Raw genomic sequence first — 20,013 nt, forward strand, 5'->3', positions numbered from 1 at the left:
TTACTAAAAAACGTGATTTTATGTAATTATTTTACCGAAAAATGGAGTAAGCCTACCTAGTTGTTTACGTCATTTTTGGCTAAAAACGATCACTTTCGGTGATGTTTTATATTTTGGAATCTACAAGCCAGATTTTCATAATTATTTCTTTAATTATAATATTTAATAATATATATACTAAAAACCATGATATATAAACTTTTGAATGTACATCGATCCCTAATATAAATTGAACGAGCACCGGCGAAAGTTAGCATTTGGCGTTCCATAAAAAATAACGTTTTTCTGGTGGCGGCTCAACTTGTCGGCGGCTCAACTTGGCCTAATCCTAAATGACATCCCCTCATACATGTCTTTCTCGAAAGCAGCAATTAAATCTAAAATTAAATTATGATTATATGAATCAAAATCTCTCTCTCCAAAAAACAGTTTCAGAAAACCAAAAAAGGGTTGGGTTAAGTTCCATACGACTCCCGACTGCTCCTAAAGTTGCATGATTAATTAATCACGAATCTGTTTCATGTCTACTGTACGGTTTACCCTATCAAATCAAATTATACAAAAAGTTCCGGGATGTCTTCCTTCACACAAGCTGAGCCCATCTATAAGCCGTGACGGAAATCCAATGGACTAAGTACAGAAGCGACTTATGCATCAACCAACCAATCAAAACGGAGCATTTCTGAATAAGCGTGTATATAATTGTTGCACTCATAGTGTTTAATCATTGATGTATGCTATGTCTATAATAGACGTTGTGAATATCTATTGTCGATGAAACAACAACGACGCACTGTACTCGAATCGAACCATCTATTTCAGGGAAACACTGGTTTGAGAGTATCGTCTCTAATCCTCTCCGAACCTTATTTGATACTGAACGAAGGGGATACAAATCGATCAACATGAATCCAATTGGAGAAAAAATGGCTCTGGAGGTAAACTTTTTTCATTTAACATTTTGACAACAGGTTGTTGTTGTTGTTCGATATGAGATGTAGGAATTGACACATTCATATATATGTAAATTTAATGTAAATTGGAACGTCGCATTTTTTGAATTAGTGTAGACTATCTTATAAGTTGTTTTATCATCGGAAATGATAAACTATGGTATAATAGTAGCGCCTCGAGAGAGAATCGAGAGGATGGGGAGTGCAGGCCTAACATTTATTTTGCATTTTGTTTGGTTTGGTGGACAGGTGGATAGGGTTTCACCGAAACCCCGGATGCGTCACTGAATGTTCGTTACCATTCAAGCCGGGTGTACCTGTCCACCCTTAGCGGATATCTTCTGTGAGAACTTCGTGGCTGGTGTAGGGAGAGGGGAGAGGTGTTACTAATAGGATATTGTTTACTTGTTTACTTGCTTACTTGTTTCCCGTACACTTTCGTCTACGGGATCGAGGCGAAGCACTCAGTGCTTAAAAGCCCCTCTTAGCAATAAAATCATATTCTATATAGGGTGAAAACTTCAGCGGGTGGTTAGACCATGCGACGTTAAGTTTTGCTTTGAACAAGTTCACCGTAGCACATGAAACTACATCCATAGGCAGAGTATTCCATAAGAGAATAACTCTCCTGGAGAACGTGTCCCTCCTAATATTAAGACGAGAGCTTTTAAACTTGAGTTTATATGGGTGTCCACGGGTCCGAGATTCTAGATCAAATTCAAAAAATGTGTTGATCGAAATACGATCGAAACCTTTAACAATCCTAAAAACTTGGATAATATCTGCTCTCTGCCTTCGATATCTCATGGTAGGAAGGCCAAGAATTCTCAAACGTTGTTCATAAGGAATATTACGGTACCTAGGAATCAATCTTGTTGCTCTTTGCTGGACCTTCTCTATTTCATCCTGATCTCGTTTTCTAATAGGATTATAAACAGTGTTACAATATTCAAGCGTTGGCCTGACAATAGACTTATACAGCTTCAAAAATCCATCTTTATTCAAGAATTTAAAAGATCTATAAATCATTCCTAGTTTCTTATTAGCTCTTTTATAAATATCCGCTACATGCAAATTAAAGATTAAACTATGATCAAAGGTAACACCTAGATCTTTCTCCTGCTTTACCTCATGTAGTAAATTACCAGCCATTGAATACAAGAAATTGGGATTATTACGACCATAATGAAATACCTTACACTTAGTGTACATACATATTAAACATTGTCTATCTAACGTTCGTACAAATTATGGTTGATTAGTACTTGCTATTCAACCAGGAAGAACCAGGAAGTATGTTAAATATGTGTAGTAAAGACTTTCTAGTTTCGGAATAACTCATAATGTGCACATACGTGTATACAACATACCAATTGAGATCCCCTCCTTAAAATTCAAATGAAATATATCATGCAGTGTGCTTCGCATTGGATTGCATTGGATATTGCCTGATGCTCTTTACTTTGTCATGTAAAACAATCGACATTGAGCAGTCGGATATACAGTTTTATTCATATAATTCTTTGATATTAAACATCTGTTAATATACGTCAGTTTTTTTGGGATTTCTGATATTTTTTTGTTTGTTTTTGTTTTGCTGTTATTGCAGTTTAGCTGGTACCCGGTACAAATACGACCGAACACGTTTAATCTAAATAAACATATGTTATGGAAACATTATTTACTAAATTATTCGCAGCAATGGATTTAGAGTGGGACCCCACATATTATCGATCAACTCTGAATTTCTATATTTATTATCATAATATATTCACATTATTTTAATTTTTACATCTGAATCCGCACCTGTCATTACGGGTTAAATAAGCTTGATTCCTAGTAAAAACGTCTCATTAAAACTAAAAATCAGTTACCAAAATTACACACGTCGCGTTTCCATGAAATACCACTATTATTCCGCTTTTTCGCAGCCTGTAACTATTTTGTTAGTTCGTATATCAATTGATATATGAAAAAGAACTGATAAAGGTTTATTATTCATTTACAATGAATTAAACCCGGCTGCCAACAATTGATTGTTCATGTTTTTATAATGAACAATAAAATGAGTATTGTATGCATCACTAACTCTTTTTATACGTGGTTGTGGTAGAAAATAATAAAAATATGCGCGACGGTAAACTGTACATTATCAGGGTATCGTACTCGGTTCCTATATAGGAAATGCATCCGATTATCTCTACTGTATCTCCATATTATGGCATGATGTGTCCAGTATCATGGAACATTCTATAATGAAGCGGCACATGTTCCACGTGTGGCGTCTTGTTGTAATAGGTTAGGTATGATACAGACATCATATGTGATACATACGTGACTGTATTAGACCTACAGAATTTGTCCATGATACTGAACGTATTATTCATACAGTAACGATAATCAGCTATAGATGCTAACTTATAGCAATGTTGTTGCTTGTTCGAAATATAGCCTATAATATAACAAATATTATTCAGATTTAAGAGATCGGCTACCCACATCGTTTGCGGAGCTGATTTTAATTTGTGCACAACGTGATTATATTATTTATCAATCCTATTTAAATCTAAATATTTACAATATTTATGAAATTAATTATACTAGTTTTGTTATGGGTTACCACGATCTAACGAGGCGGATTACATTTTCCATAGAAACTAAACCACTTTTTTTAACCGCATGAATATCTTGGTTTTTTCCATCATGAGTCATGCGCATGTGTGAACATAACAATTATTTACCATAGCTTAATTTACCAGCATAACATTTGAATATTTAATTACTAGAATTATCTTAATACAGTTACCATACTTGGTTTTATGTGCCAAAAAAAATGTTTTGACTTAATAAACTTAGTATATATAATTATTACCGAAATATGTATGCAACACAAGTGCATAGCAACATTGTTAATGTTAAATGTGTCAATTATTAATAACGGTATATGAAATACGGACAGTCGGACAAATACAAGTTTACAATATTTAGGCTTTTACACTACTATATCATTATTTCACACTGTACGCGCCTCAGTAATGTTGTTTTTTATGTTTGGGTGAGAGTTATAATGATGTATCCAGGTGTATGCATACATGTGCACAGTCAACAAATGGGATATCTTTAACAAAACAAAAATGTGATGTTCCTCGGTATTATGGACATGATGATGTCATATCACTACCATATTTGGGCATATCAGTATCATATTTGGACACATCCGACTTGTTTGTCAAACTAATTTGATAGTGTAAACAGAGCTACATTTGTGTGTTTACAAAGATGCTCTTCTTCGCACCAAAAGTAGAAAAAAAAATGTGATGTGCCTCGGTATTATGGACATGATGATGTCATATCACTACCATATTTTGGCATATCAGTATCATTATTTGGACATATCCGACTTTTTTGTCAAACTAATTTGATACAGAGCTACATTTGTGTGTTTACAAAGATGCTCTTCTTCGCACCAAACGTAGATAGGGCCTTTACGGTTTAAATTAGTGTTCAGCCCGCATGTTAGCACTTCATTGAATATCCAAAAATGGTGGTAGGTTGTACATTTCCTATTGTGGAAGATTGGCGGATATAGGCCTAATATTGTGTATTAAAGGGTTACATATAAGCTAATCTGAATGGTATAGGAACTGCGGTTACACCTGCAAAAGAAATTGGAATGGAAAAATACATAATCCTGCATCGGAACTTATCGAACAACACAACCTGAAGGCGTGCACGATATAGGCCTCCTACAGATGATGTAAATTTACCTGTCGTGTAACAACTCAGTTGATACAGTTACTGTACATTTTGGAACAGTTTAGGAAACAATTTATCCACTTTTAAAAAATTAATATAGTAGGCCTATAGTATATATCAAACATCAGTTACTTCTTTTACATAGTAATAACAGTCGATTCCGTTAAGTCGAATCTAATAGGACTGGCATCAATATTTCGAGTTATCCGAACTGCGACTTTTACGGATTTTAAACGGGAAAAGCCAGGATTAAAAAGTGGAAATGTGTTCTGATAGGAAACCCTCCTTGATCTTTCCATCACCTTTTGAAAAACGTTTAAGAATATGTGTCCGACCACTTGTGTGGTACAATCGCGGGTAAACAGAACCCTTGCAGTTCTTCACATTTGATTTTATTTATATTCATAGGCTCCTCCAAATGTTAATGTTTTCTATAAAAAAAAGTCTGTAGATACAAAGTTAAACACATAAGATACGGTAGTTGACTCTGTTTGGGGATAGACTGTTTACATCACTATCAAACTAGTTTGACAAAATGTGATGTGCCCAAATATGGTGATATGACATCATCTTTTCGGAATCAGAGTCATGGGACCACATAGGCGATGATTTACCACTATACGTTAGAAAAAAAATACCAGCTTAAAATCTATTTTACCTTGGACGCTGGCCTGTATAAGAAAGTGGGTTGCCAGTTCCGGGAACTTTTCCATTACATTTTTACTGCTCATGAGTTTAGCCTTGGTTTCTTGTTAGCCATTAAATTTCATACTTCTATTTTGTTTATTTATTTTTTTTTGCCCAACTGGAACCTCATTTTGTAAACTTGCGTGTACCTCGACCGCCTTTAGGACACAACAAATCGTCCCCTTAATAGTGGTGTCACCCTTCATAAAAAGAAGTGTCCCCACAGGGGTGTCCCGAAGAGGGCTGGGGACGATGTCTTGGTGTGTAGGCTGGGCCCTATGATATTTAAATTAATGGCATACGCATGGTTATTAGTCATAGCCAATGCCATACACTGTCTTATAAAATTAATAAATTATTATTTATGAGTCTTAATTACTAAAAAAATCAATATAGGCCTATTTACAATGACAATAAAACCGTTGTGTGAGGAAATCCTAACAAATCCATGTTCATTCAAGCATATCCTTTTGTTTTGTGACGTAGTATATTAAAGGCGGGAAGATGTGCGTCACATAATTGATCACGTGAAGGTCATGGTCATCATGTGAGTCATTTTTCCCGTAATTTTTCCAGGATATACGCCTGTATTCGCTGACCATTGATCACCAACACATGTTGTTATTAATTGTTTGAATCTTAATTGAGATAAACGTTCGTAGAACGTACGGTCAAGGGATTTCGTGAGTTGTGGACACTGGCCCAGTGACCCAATTCGCAACGTGAATTAGGACGCCCGGTAGGGCGTCGTACATTCGTATAGGCCTACTGTCGTTGTTTATACACTTCACTGCACACTAATATGTTGTGACGGAGGGCCTACCCTAGAGATCGCCTATATTTCTTTAAGAACGTGCGTCATTATACAATATCCTTATTTTTATTTATTATAAATTTGATTTCCACGAATTTCTGGATGGCGCGCCAACTTGGGAGCAATTATTTACAATGAATGTCATATTAATTTACACATCCGTTAAGACAATTATACAATTAAAATATTGGTGCCAAAATAGGACGTATAGATAAAAAATAACAATTTCTGTGAATTTAAAAAAACCTCAGTATTACAGTAATATTTATAGGCTACTGTACTTTATTAATGATAGACGGAAGCCAAAGACGGATGTTTATCACACATTATGTGACAACAAAATATGATGTGTCCATATATGGACATGATGATGTCATATCACTACCATATTTGGGCATATAACTTACCATATTTTGGCGCATCACTACCATATTTGCGCATATCACAACCATATTTGGGCATAACTCTTCTTTTTTTCAAACTATCTTTATTGTGTGACTCTTGTTAATATTTTAGACGAATGTTATTGTTAATAAAGTTAATACCTATACGATCTGTCATGTGATTATGAGTATTTTTCCCTTTGTTATATAATAAAGTTAATACCTAACGATAATGGTACTAAAACATAATGTTGTTATATCACGAAGGATGTTTTACATTAAGGATGTATATAAACGCGAGATTTATTTTACCTGAGGGAGTTAAGTGGTGGGTGGGTGAATGTCGGATGCAGATGTGGGCGATGTACAACCATGGAACTGTTCCATGGTACAACTGTTGCAAGTTTCTAGTGAGAGTGTGAACATGAACTATAGTTCCAATGGTGTGAAACGATTGTCGGTAATGAATGAGTGATTCATCACCAAATTCAACTTTACTTTCAAACATATATCACAATAAAGAGTGGTTCCTACTAGAACTCGACGCAGCGACGTATCGACGTAACGTGATGTATTGCGTATTAAAGCGTGGTTCCCACTAGCGACGTAACACAAGGACGTAACGTAAGTGAATTGACCAATCACAAGCGATGGCTTATTCGCTTGTGATTCTGTCTATAACTTCGCTTGTCATTGGTTAAAACGTCGCTAGTGAGAACCAAGCTTAAAGCTCTGTATGTGACCATAAAATGTGATGTGCCCATATATGAACATGATGATGTCATACCAGTACCATATTTGGGCATATCACTACCATATTTGGCCACATCACACCTTTTTTTTCAAACTAAATTTCATAGTGTAGACACACATCATAAAACCCCCTTATCTTCCCTCCTAATTTTCACGGGAATTACAAATTTTTGAAGGAGCTTAAAACGGATAATCAATTGAGTCTAGCCAATTAAAATATCCGACCTGATCCGTTTTGTATGCGTGCGGTGGTCTTCTTTTCGCGTTGTCGGCTTGAAAAAAAAAAGAAATCCGATAAACCAGCTTTCAAATCACTTTCTTCCGATCAATTAAATTAATACAATCTAGAATCATCAGAATTGAAAGATTTGAAAATCTTGATATTAAATCCTGTTCACATGATGATATATATACGAGGCTCTGTCTAGCACATTCCATCATTCTATCATTTCATTCCGATAGATGGAGTTGAATAAAACAATGCCATCAGCAACGGGAGGTGGTGTACCGAATGGTAAGAAGGCCAAGGAACTTGAACTTGAAGAAGCCTACAAAAACGAAGATAACGACGAAAGAGGGAACTGGGGTGGTAAACTTGACTTCATGCTGTCGACCATCGGATTTGCTGTCGGATTGGGAAACGTTTGGCGTTTTCCATACCTTTGCTATGAAAACGGAGGAGGTAGGTGGATATGTCGGCTATGATTAGATCTAAATATCTTTCGACAAATACAAAGAACCTCTATTAACGGGCCCCTTGGGACCCTACATATAAAAAGACCACTGAATAGAGGTTGGCCGAGGTGTTAAAACATACTCATTCGTTTAACTAGAATGTGTCTCCCTTAATAGGGTTTCTCAAAGAAGGGGGTGTGCTGTCTATGTACCAAGAGTGCGTAGAGGGTTGTATATGTATACCAAGAGTGCGTAGAGGGTTGTATATGTATACCAAGAGTGCGTAGAGGGTTGTATATGTATACCAAGAGTGCGTAGAGGGTTGTACTGTATATGTATACCAAGAGTGGCTCATGGTTCCATACTCAATAAACAATTAGGCCATTTGCAATTGTATATTTGTTAAAACATCCTGACAGATGTTTAAAGCTTTTCAATGTTAAATATTAGGCTACTTAATTGAAGTGTGCTGGTAGGAGAACAGGGAGAAGCCACTCATTACCGAAACAATCCAGATAGTCATGCGTTATAGTTGCTAAAATGTGTGTAGAGCTGAAGGAGGAATGGGGAAAATCATGTACTAGGACTACCGGGACATTTCTTATCAGGTCGGGGAGGGGGAAAGGAAGACGACAGCCTTGACTATGTCTCACAGATAAAAGCATAAACTATATTAAATGGCAACTTGGCAATGGCATTAGCAAAGCAATGTAGATAATTGCAATATAAACTAAAAACCTGCGTCCTACATGTTTCGATTATCTATCATTTCGTATGCACGGGCCTCTATTCAAACGTAAGGTAGTATTGAGTAACTGTAGTAATCGGTATTTAAATCCATGCAAACAGTTTGCGTAAAGTTTTACCAACTATTAAGAAGCTATTTTGTATTCTAGTTTTGTTTAAACCACTTGATATTATCGCTTTAAATGATATTTAATATGCATGATATGTAATAGTTGTTTTGTTTCTTTCAAGGTGCTTTTTTAATTCCTTATTGCCTTATGTTGTTCTGTGCCGGACTTCCTTTGTTTTTCCTTGAACTCGGATTTGGACAATTTGCCGGACTTGGGTGCATTAGCATTTGGAAGATCAGCCCGATTTTCAAAGGTAATATAGGCCTTTACCAAATGGTAATGTTGCACTACTGTGTTGCTATAGCTCATGTTAGTTGGGCCATAGAGCACACTTTTATAAACATAACATGTTTTGCTTTTTCTTCTGTAACGTTTTACAAGCCAAATAATCGTTCGATCTGGAGTGTTCATTGATTTTTAGAATGATGTAAATCAATGGCACAGATTGTGTTCATAGGCAAGATACTTTACTCTCGTCCCTCGAAGGGGAGTAATGTTGCTCAGGGCTTAAATGATAAAGAACTTGGTAGGCCTACACACACACAAGTTTCGGGGAACGTCTCCCGGTCTTGCATTTCACTTCACACCACCTCTTTCTTTTCACTGCAGGTCTAGGATGGGGAATGGTAGCAATCACTGCCATGGTCTGCTGTTATTACAACATTGTTATTTCGTACACCCTGTTCTTCCTCTTTGCATCGTTTACGTCTGAACTTCCATGGAAGTCATGTGACCACGAGTGGAATACAGAAAAATGTTTAGTTGTTAACAGTACCGGCGCTAGTGTTTACAACAGTTCTAGGGAATGGCCAAGTCAGGAATATTGGGAGTAAGTTTATTATAAATCTGGAAAACCAACAAACGAGATATAAAATAAGCGACATGCACATAGAATCATATAGAAATATCACAAGGTAACGATTGTCTATAGGCCTATACAGACAATCCACGTTCAAAAAATTGGCAACATTTAAATACGATGTCATACTAGTAGTAAATGCTTTAAGATTTGTTCTTACTTTGACGGAAGGGAAGGACGTAAACCAACTGTAAAATTTAATTTTCACTAGGACGCGACGTAAGTAATTCTACCAATCGCAAGTGAAGAATTATCCCAACTTTCGCTTGTCATTGCAGGTCAAATCGCTTATGTTGCTCCTACGCCACTACGTTGCCTCCAAGTTTTACGTACAGATATGACAAACGTTGTACAGTTTCAGAGTCTTTTTCGTTCATATTGAGCTCTCGCATACACCGCGCCTTTGATCACTTTGATCACTGCTGGAATTGGCGCATTTACAAATTCGTAACATTATTATTGTAATAAAAACGCCAAACTACATTATCTGAAATTTAAAGTAAACCGTCTTTACGTACTATGAATGAGTACATATAGTTTTTTTAAATTCACTTTAGTAATCATGTACTTCAGAAGTCTTCTGGATTGGAAGAGATGGGTAAATTGCGTTGGCAATTAGTTCTTTGTCTGCTTCTGGCTTGGGTAGTCGTCTGTGGCTGCATAATCAAAGGAGTGAAGTCATCTGGAAAGGTAACACTTATCTATATATAAATTTACGTAAGGGCAAAATTCGGTAAATCTCGCCTTACTTCTAGAATTTTTACTCGATGGTATATAAAGTTGGTTCGTACTTTCGGTACTGATTTTAACCACCTGATGTAACCCTGTTTACTAATTAAATTAAGTTAGATAATTAGTTATTGACGATTAAAACGAATTTAGCTTCAACGATTTGCCCCAAATAGGGGTGTTTTCCGATCGTGGTATACACTGTCTAATGGATGTCCATCTTGAAAAATACCCGTCACAAAAATGCGAGGAGGCTTCGCATTTTCCTATCTCCTCCTACGATAATTGTTTTTAATAGCTGAAAACCGGTTGAACAGCTAGAGTACACCATCATAATGTTGAAGACAGGCCGATTTTCTTTAAAAAATACTATTTTGATGGATTTAATATATGATTATACAAATGTATTGATTTGCCATGAATGGAACATCCCAATCTCTCAGTCTGCCAGAGTTTGGTTTAACACAAGTAGGTAAATTTATGAGCCCTTGGTTTAACACATACGGTAGGTAAATATATGGGCCCTTTGAGAATAAACTTGCAATACTTTGACAATACTGTAAATACATATTAACTATTTTTAGTCCTCATTTGAATCGAACATGTCTTACTGTGAATGTTCGTACTGTTAGATATGTAATATAAAAATATATAGAGATAAACTTTATTACTGAGATTGTGGATAGGATCTACTGTTAGATATACTGTATAAACACATTATTATATACAAATAAACTTTATACTGACAGTTCCTTCCGTTTGTATTAATTAATAAATACCAATAAAATAAACGTCGTAGTGGTGTATCGTGACATGTACTTTAATATTTCAATCGATTATGACAGTGACAGTTTTAACAAAGTATTAAATCGCAAATGTTTTACTGTATTTAGAGGTATATTATTTATAGGCCTATAAAACACGAAAACAATATTTCGTTACTGAGTGGATACAGAATATATTTAAAAATTGTTCCTCTTTGTACCTATCCGCTTTCCCATCCCTCAACCTTAATATAAAAAACCCATACAAAACACAAATTGGGTTTCTTTAAATGAGTCCAAATCAAAAATGTTGACTCATTTTGTGATAAGTTTCTCCTTCGGAAGTAATTCCTAGGGTGCTAATTTTAGTTGACTACATAAATCATCGTGTCTATTTATTCGTTTCTGTAAACGACAATGTATTATAGTTCTGCGGTACGTACATTTGAAATCGCCAGTTTTGTGACGCTGAAATTACTGTGTATTCGAGAACCATCTGTGGGCACGACCTAGATGGTACGCGAGCGAAGCGAGCGTACCATCTAGTATACACAATACACAATAATGCAATGTACTTAAACTAAAACTGCTGCTGACTGACCGTGAAGTAAAAGTTTTTAGCAATAATGTAATATATTTATAAAACGCTAAAACTGCTGAGTGACCTTGAATTAAAAGCTTTTATTCTGCCATTGTATTTACATTTTTTTTTTTTAATTGACAGGTCGTTTACTTTACCGCTACATTCCCGTACATCGTACTTGTCATCCTGTTGATACGTGGTGTCACATTGCCAGGGGCTTTAGATGGAATTCATTTTTACGTATATCCAAAGTTTCATCTACTTAAGAATCCAAAGGTAAGCCGCTACCGTATTGTTGCTAGACAATAGCCTTTATCATTCAAAATCACAATAAGCGTCAACAAACTTACAAAGTTCACCTTTGGTGCTATTGAAAAGTATAGGAACATGACGTCAACTCAACATGTCTTGATAAAAGACAAGATAGAGACAGACCTTGAGATTACACTATTAGGCCCCTACTTATTGTATTTGTTTAGATTCTTGCTCCTGGGAACGATCGATTGATCGAAACGTCAAGAAATCATGATTTCTTGTCAGAACTATGGCTGGTGTAGCGCAAACTTTATATCAACATTTTTATGCGTTAGTTCCTAACTAACTACATTCGATTTTGTTTACGCCATGTGTGGCAGAGAATGTTTATCTTACCAACATTAAGTATATACACCATTAAACTTCAGTCCCAAACGCATGCCTGCAATTTACAAACTTTGAAACAATTATTGTAAAATCAAAAGCAAAATAAAAGAAAAAATTAATATATTTATACGACAGTCAGTTATTAGTATAAATTATTCAAATACAATTATCTACTTTGGTCGATGATCACTCTTCAGATTAGTTTGGCACTATTCCATGCTGCACAATCTAAAAACGTTATATCTTAATTTCAACACTTATTGATATGATGATGAACAAATACATATATTTACAGAATTATATATGATTTTACAGGTATGGAAGGACGCTGCTGTCCAGATTTTCTATTCTCTTGGGCCTGCATGGGGTGGTCTCCATACACTCGCCAGTTACAACAAGTTCAGGAATAACTGTCACAGGTACGCTGCGCATGCTCATAATTATGTTGTGAAACCCCCCTTCATTGTAATCTTTCTTCTTCGTCCCTGGAATTGTCGTGAATTATATAAGCGCTCTTGTCATAATGCGTCTTCTAAATGGTTAAACCGGAGGCCTAAAAGCGTGGCCTAAATAATTTTTGGCCTAGATATTTTACTAGGTACCTGCATTGAGGAATTAGTTCCAACGAATTCCGTATGGTAGTTGATTAGTTGCACTCTTAACAGATACTACTTAATAATGTCTAACAAAGCTTTGGATAAGTGGCTTATTGGAGATAATATCTTTTAATACGTTGTGATTGTGATTACAAATTTCTATAGAAATCGAAAATGAAATATAAATGATATGGTAGGTTTTGAGCTATATATAACTATTTTTACATTATGCGAATCATAATAATTTATTTATATGGTGTTTTATTAATTTCACGAACTTGTGTAAAAACAATCAATGTTGATGAACGAGTTTTGTGTTGCCTCGTGAATGAATACAGTTTATTTATTATAGGCCTAGGCCTATATTAAAACCATGTTCATTTACTATTTCCAGAGATGCTATCATAGTTGCGTTAACCAATTGTGGAACAAGTATATTTGCTGGTTTTGTAATCTTCTCTATCATCGGATTCATGGCTCACGATGCTGGTGTTCCTGTAGGTGACGTCGTTAAATCTGGTCCAGGCCTAGCCTTCGTAGTCTATCCAGAAGCCGTCTCCAGGATGCCAGGTGCGCCGTTCTGGTCGGTGGTGTTCTTCTTCATGTTGTTCACTCTAGGCTTAGACAGTCAGGTTTGTATTCGAACTTTATTACTTGTACTTATACCGTAGTAAGTTTAATGGAAATGGTTAGTTCAAATTAGAAGCGTGAATGCCCTTCGTGATTCCAACAATATTTGCAATCTTTACCCAAAGATTAACCGATACCGATTTACTGATGTTTCCATTCCGATATCGTCCTTCCAATTGTGTGAATCATCATTTAGGTTTTTTTCAAAATGTCTTTCTATGTTTTATTAATTTCCTCTTTCCCTTCCCATCAATTCTTATTTTAAATCTCGACCTGTTCAAAACAAAACCACCACAATCTAGTTTCTTTCAAACATTGACGCTCTCCATTCCTTCTAAAATAATTAAACTGTATCTCTATTTGGTTTTTGTTTGTTTTATCTAGTTTGTAATGATGGAAACCATTATCACTGCCATATGTGACGAGCTCAAGCACTATGTCGCTAATGTATATACTTACAAAGTAAAAACAACAATAGCGTTCTGTATTATTGGATTCTTGCTTGGGTTACCACACGTGACAGAGGTAAGAACTATGCAAACACATTTTGTGGAATTGCCAGAAAAGTTGCATAAGTTTTCATGAATGAATTTTCTCACACACTAAGCATAATCAGTTTACACAGAGTAATTTGACCAATCACGACGCGATGGATTGTCACAACTGTAGCCTGTGATTGGTCAACTCACCTTTCCTGCTACGTTTCTTACCAAGCCAATAATATTCACATTTTGGCTATTTGCACGTTTTCATAGTAATAAGTATAACTATATAACAAAGTTTGCAATACATTTGTTTTTTTTTATTCTTTCAGGGTGGTATCTATTTGTTAACTCTAATGGATGTATATTCAGCAGGATTTTCATTATTATTTATAGCTTTACTTGAAATTATATGCGTTATCTATGTTTATGGTATGTATCAAAATGAATAGTAGTCCTAATAAATAGTAGTCCTAATAGGGAGTTTTCCATTTATCTGGGAACTACTTACGCTAATTGTGCGTATGCGCAGACTTTGGTGTACTTCCTCATTCGAGTTGGCACCATTTTCAGACGATCTCAAACATAAGTGAGTTGACCAATCACAAGAGATGGATTATTCTTCATTGGTCAACACGCTTAAAGCGTGGTTCCCACTAGAACGCAACGCAACGCAGCAATGTATCGACGCAGTTAGTGCTGTATTGCGTAATCACAAGTGTGAATCGACGACGCAACAGTGCTGCCAAACGTTGCGCTTACGTCATTGCGTTGCGTCCTAGTGGGAACCAATCTTAAGGTCGTCGCAAAGGGAAAACTCCTTAATTTAGCATTGTAACTAGTTGTCACTACAATATTACATGATACTTTGTTTAATAGTATTAATAACATCATTTAGGACTTAGTTGTGTTGACTTTCTGTTGAATGTAACACTCATCTTCACAATAAAACTTGATACGACAGAGGTAGAGTACTTCTGTTGTATCAAGTTCAAGTTTTATTGTTTAGTAGTTGTTTGAGTAATATAGTATAACTATGATTTACATTTTCTTTTTTATAGATTTCAGGCGATTTGTAAGAGATTTAACGTATATGCTAGAATTCGCGCCAAATATGTATTGGATGGTCACGTGGATTATTGTTGGACCGTCAATCATAGTTGTAAGTTTTCCTATTCTTCGTCTACGTCACATGCGATGGCGATTCAAAATATAGGGCTGAGGGGAAAATCTCATATACCACTGATACGTCCACAGCCAGCTGCAGATACAAACTCATCATTAATCCATTATCTAAAATGTTTTTTCTTTTGTTTTACAGTTCATCTTTATTTTCTTCTGCATCGGATACGAGCCTCTTACATACGGGGACTATGTTTACTCTAAAGGAGCCGAAGCATTAGGATGGCTAATGGTACTTGCTGCTATTGCACCGATCATCATCTGCGCAGTACATGCCGTATGGAAACAAGAAGGAACATTATGGGAGGTAAGGACGCATCATCAGCTATATGTTATCACCTTTTTTTGTCAAATTAGTTTGATAGTGTATACAGGGCTTTGCTACAATCTGTAGTGTTTGTAGCGCCGCCACTAGAGTGCATTTTTATTTTTTGAAACTGCTAATTCCAGCTGAAGTAGTTATAACACGCGTGTGTGCCAAATTGCTGTCTAGAACATACCAAGTAAAATGGGGAAGATGATGGGTGTCCAAATAAAAAGGTCATTGGCCTACGTTATAATGCTAAGTTTACACTGAGCCCGGATTGGGCCGGAGAAATATCCGAAAAATACGTTTTTTATGTATAAAACCCTGAATGGGTCACTCTATTCCTAATACTACATTAATTTTCACGAAACCGAACCAGGACCTTACTTACTGTTTTAAGCAGTGGCATATCAGAAATACACGAAAGCGGTACAGGCGTACCCACAATGAATATGTAACTAAAATGCATACTTAAACGCTCATTATTTCTGTTTTCAGAGGATTGTAAAGAGTTCAAGACCAACAGACGACTGGGGTCCATATCACAACAAACATCGATACGCATTAGGCTACACATTACTAGAAGGCAGAGGAGACCCAGGCATGGTCGGTGGAACTTTACCGCCAGAGGTAGGCCTACACCACTTAGCCGTTCCTTATAAACTTATACCTAACAAACACAACCCTCAGCCCATACCTTACGATTTACAATTTGAAAGCAACGTTTAGAGTAAAGTTGGTCCCCACTAGGAATCAAACGTAAGCGCAAGTAATTTGACCAATCACAAGCGATGGATTATTCAAACTATCTCTTGTCATTGGTCAACTCGCTTTCGTTACGCTGTGTTTTTATATTCATATAAGATGAAATAGAATTCGGTAAATCTATAGCAATCCACACACACGTTATGTCTAAATAACTATCAATAATTGTCAATTGTCAACTCCAGCGTAATTTTATATCATTATTATTGAATATTATAAAATAATATAGCTCTGTCTTTCATGGAATTTGTAAATAATCATTACTTATATATAATTTAAATGGTTTTTTTTTCGTGGATTACTAATAATTAGAGAAGATTTTGTATTTTATATCAAACCTGTTTTTGTATTTTGTAAATAATAAGTATGACGTGGAATTTTTACTAAAACCTATTTCTACAGGGTATTTTCTTTTTAATTTTGCCATAATATTTTAGGTTTTTATTAACTTTTTCACACACACAATTTATCCAATTTAGGGCCTAGGCCTACTGAGTAATATCATTAATGTTATCCTGAACACCTTTTTGTCCCGATGCTGGTCATTGTTCCAACAATCGTCAGTTACACCAACATTAGAATGTACGCACGCGTACAATTGCATTATCAATGTGTGTACGCGCTTCATGATAATATTTGTAATTAATGATATTTTGCCTTTAAGACTTCACAGTGTATTTATATATATATTTTTAACGGAAATTTTACTTTTTACATACAGAATTATCACATGTTATCAAATGGTGTTTAAAAAAACTTATTACGGTAATTCTCTGGTGAGTATGATGTCACCGGAAATACATCAATCTCACAAATCTAATGCACTACAGTGACTCGCTCAATAGCATGAAAAATGTCACTAATTATTAATTTATTATTATTAATAGCTATATTATTCATTTTTTAAAGTTTAAAATGATATTGTATATTTAATTTGTTTGTTGCATAAGTTATATGAAAAAGACGCAATTTTAATTAAGCTAATTAGGAACTTGATATGTGAATACTCATTTATTACCACAAAGAGGATAAGACTAATCATCATTCATCTTTTATTGGGCTACTTCTATTTTTACTAATAATCTAATACTAATCGTAAATGACACGACGAAGAGACACCATCTGTACGCGCACGTATACAGTTTGAACACGCGCATATAAAGGTTGTACATGCGCGTAATGTAAAATCATCATTTTAGGCGCGCTTGTCAATGCTGTCTCCTCGTTGTTTCACATGACGAGAAATGGGCTAACGCTTAGCTAACTATAATCTTATTTATATATTAAACAGGTCTTGCTTAATATTTGTAAACGTACAGTACTAAAACAACAACCGAATAGTGATGTTTTAATTTAATAACATATTTATTCAGAATGTAAAAGCATATTATTATTTATACTAATGTATTTTTGGAAATCGGATCTGATAATATGCAAAATAAAATCAATGGATGATCCACCCACCTAATGATCTATAACCTAATAAATAGATTGGTGCTAACAAAACAGCTTTTGCCATCTTTCTGTATGATAACGAATAAGCCGGTTCTTGTCATTTTATTGGACGAATAAATGCCACGTGACATTTAGTATGTATTTATATCATGTTCATCGACTTTTACATCATGGATATATCAATCCAATTTTATAGGTTCATGGTTATACATGGCATGAAAAAAACTATATTGCATGTTTCATAAATACATGGTTATAACGTGTCTTTTATCCAACGAAACTTTCACAAATTGAGCTCCTATTCATTGTCTAAATATATAATATAAAGTGCTCGTTTACTGTTGCCTATATGCTATATTTCTTAAACCTAAAGCGCATTGGTGTGATAATAATAAGTCTACCTCTATCCAGCAATGTCCCTCTTCCCTGCGCCATGCAACTAATACTGCCAGAAAAGACACCTTAAGCTGTCGTAATATTCTAATATTATTTTCAGTACTGAGTCATGATTGATCATGGCATCACTTACCTATAGTTAATTTTTACCATATTAGGGCCTTAATTACGTAGTTAGCTTATATAATTGTCCTTAACAATAGGTATAGATGTGTGTACAAAATAACATAATTGATTTTATACTGCAAGGCCTACAATAAAATATGACTATAATGTACGTTGTGCAATGACTTCCTTGATCCCACTTTGATACCGTTCCTCTGTTGTCTATGTCATTTATGTCTTATACGTCCAGAAATGTTTATGTGGTATACTAACTATTTATTTATTACTATAGGCCTACATTTATATATATTGTTTGAAGGGTTGCATGCCATGGTAAAACCAAATGTGATATAAAGTTTGCGGTACAAAAACAGAACTGAAAAGAACTGTTAAGTTTCTCGACGTTTCGATCAATATACCTTTCGTCCGTCTGCGAGAATGCAGAAAGTCCAGGAAACTTATCTTCCAAGACATTTTGCATTGATCTCACTCCTTAAGAAAATCAAACTATATTGATCGAAACGTCGAGAAAGCCAACAGGTCTTTTCAGAACTATAACTATATATATACGTGGTGTACCGCAAACTTGTCTTTATTTCAACCTCGAAACGTTATATTTTTATGACGCGTACCGTGTGTCGATACCACGGAGTTTAGCACTCGTACAAAATAGGCAAATTGGTAATGGTTCTTTTAACTGATAATACATTTTCAATGCCTGTCGCACTTGTAGCAGTTCGTTAATTGTTGAAATGTAAAACACTGAAATACGATTATTACAGTGCTGGAAGTGCGACAGCTCATTTCATTACAGTGCGACGGACAATTACTACACAATGAAACATGCTATTACAAATTGACATATGTTATAAATATTACGAATTGCGGCTGGTGCCACGATTTTATAACAACGCCTGTCGCAGTGCAACTACTAACAACTTTCCTCTTCCGAACCGCATTCTGTTCAATCAATTATACTCATGGTATTTTTGTGTTTGTTGTGCATAAATGCTTTAATATTTTTATGAAAGATTTGAAACAAAATGCAAGAAGGCCTCATCACAAAATTAAATCTTCTTAGTTCACAATTACAAATTATAACATTAACTATACATTCAATGGTTAACTTGTGTTAATGTGTATGAGGCTTAAACAGACTAATACTGTATATAATGAATTTGTATCTATAGTTAAGTTTTTTACCGAATATCATCCAATTTAAATAAGATTGAAATCCAGTGGTCGTTAGAGTAACTGTTTTCAATCCTAAGTTCAATCAATTGGTAAAGGATACGAGGTACAGATTTTTTTTAATAAATTTTCTATTGAAAACTGTTTTGTAATCGATTTATTTCTGGTCAGATTTAAATACACATGAATCCTCGAAGCAAGACAACCAAACCGCATCAGTGAGGGATATTTTCATTCAATCAATCATCTTGTTCGATTCTCCTCGTCTATCTAGTCATCTGTGTATTGATAATTGTAAATATTGCGTCAAGTGTTCGATATATACATGATATATATCCTAAGCAAATTTCTAAATAGACTAGGCCTGCGCGTAACATTATGTGCTATTGTGACGTGTACCCTCAGGCAAGAGACGCAACACAACGACGTAACGCAACGTAGGTGAATGA

The 20,013-nt window shown here is 35.2% G+C and overlaps 1 protein-coding gene across 2 annotated transcripts; it reads left to right on the forward strand.

The window, feature by feature from the left end:
* The first annotated feature begins 722 nt into the window (after positions 1-722).
* On the forward strand, positions 723-19,705 carry LOC140050127 (sodium-dependent proline transporter-like). Of its 2 annotated transcripts, XM_072095174.1 has the most exons (14): positions 723-938; positions 7,809-8,028; positions 9,000-9,131; positions 9,488-9,707; positions 10,295-10,427; positions 11,955-12,089; positions 12,771-12,874; positions 13,446-13,683; positions 14,066-14,206; positions 14,496-14,595; positions 15,225-15,325; positions 15,485-15,652; positions 16,151-16,282; positions 17,139-19,705. In XM_072095174.1, exons 1-14 carry the CDS (start codon positions 906-908, stop codon positions 17,166-17,168), a joined length of 1,887 nt encoding a protein of 628 aa, XP_071951275.1. In that variant the 5' UTR covers positions 723-905; the 3' UTR covers positions 17,169-19,705. The 2 variants fall into 2 exon arrangements, with proteins under 2 accessions (XP_071951275.1, XP_071951274.1); XM_072095173.1 differs by having other exon boundaries at positions 16,151-19,705.
* The last annotated feature ends 308 nt before the right edge of the window (positions 19,706-20,013 follow it).

Source organism: Antedon mediterranea, chromosome 5, assembly GCF_964355755.1.
Source record: "Antedon mediterranea chromosome 5, ecAntMedi1.1, whole genome shotgun sequence".
Lineage (NCBI taxonomy): Eukaryota > Metazoa > Echinodermata > Crinoidea > Comatulida > Antedonidae > Antedon > Antedon mediterranea.

Excerpts from the sequence above, each read along its gene's own strand:
- LOC140050127 (XM_072095173.1), top strand. The coding sequence starts at position 906 with ATGAATCCAATTGGAGAAAAAATGGCTCTGGAG. Across the intron at positions 8,029-8,999 it reads TTGCTATGAAAACGGAGGAG|GTGCTTTTTTAATTCCTTAT; the intron begins GTAGGTGGATAT and ends GTTTCTTTCAAG. Across the intron at positions 13,684-14,065 it reads CTCTAGGCTTAGACAGTCAG|TTTGTAATGATGGAAACCAT; the intron begins GTTTGTATTCGA and ends TGTTTTATCTAG.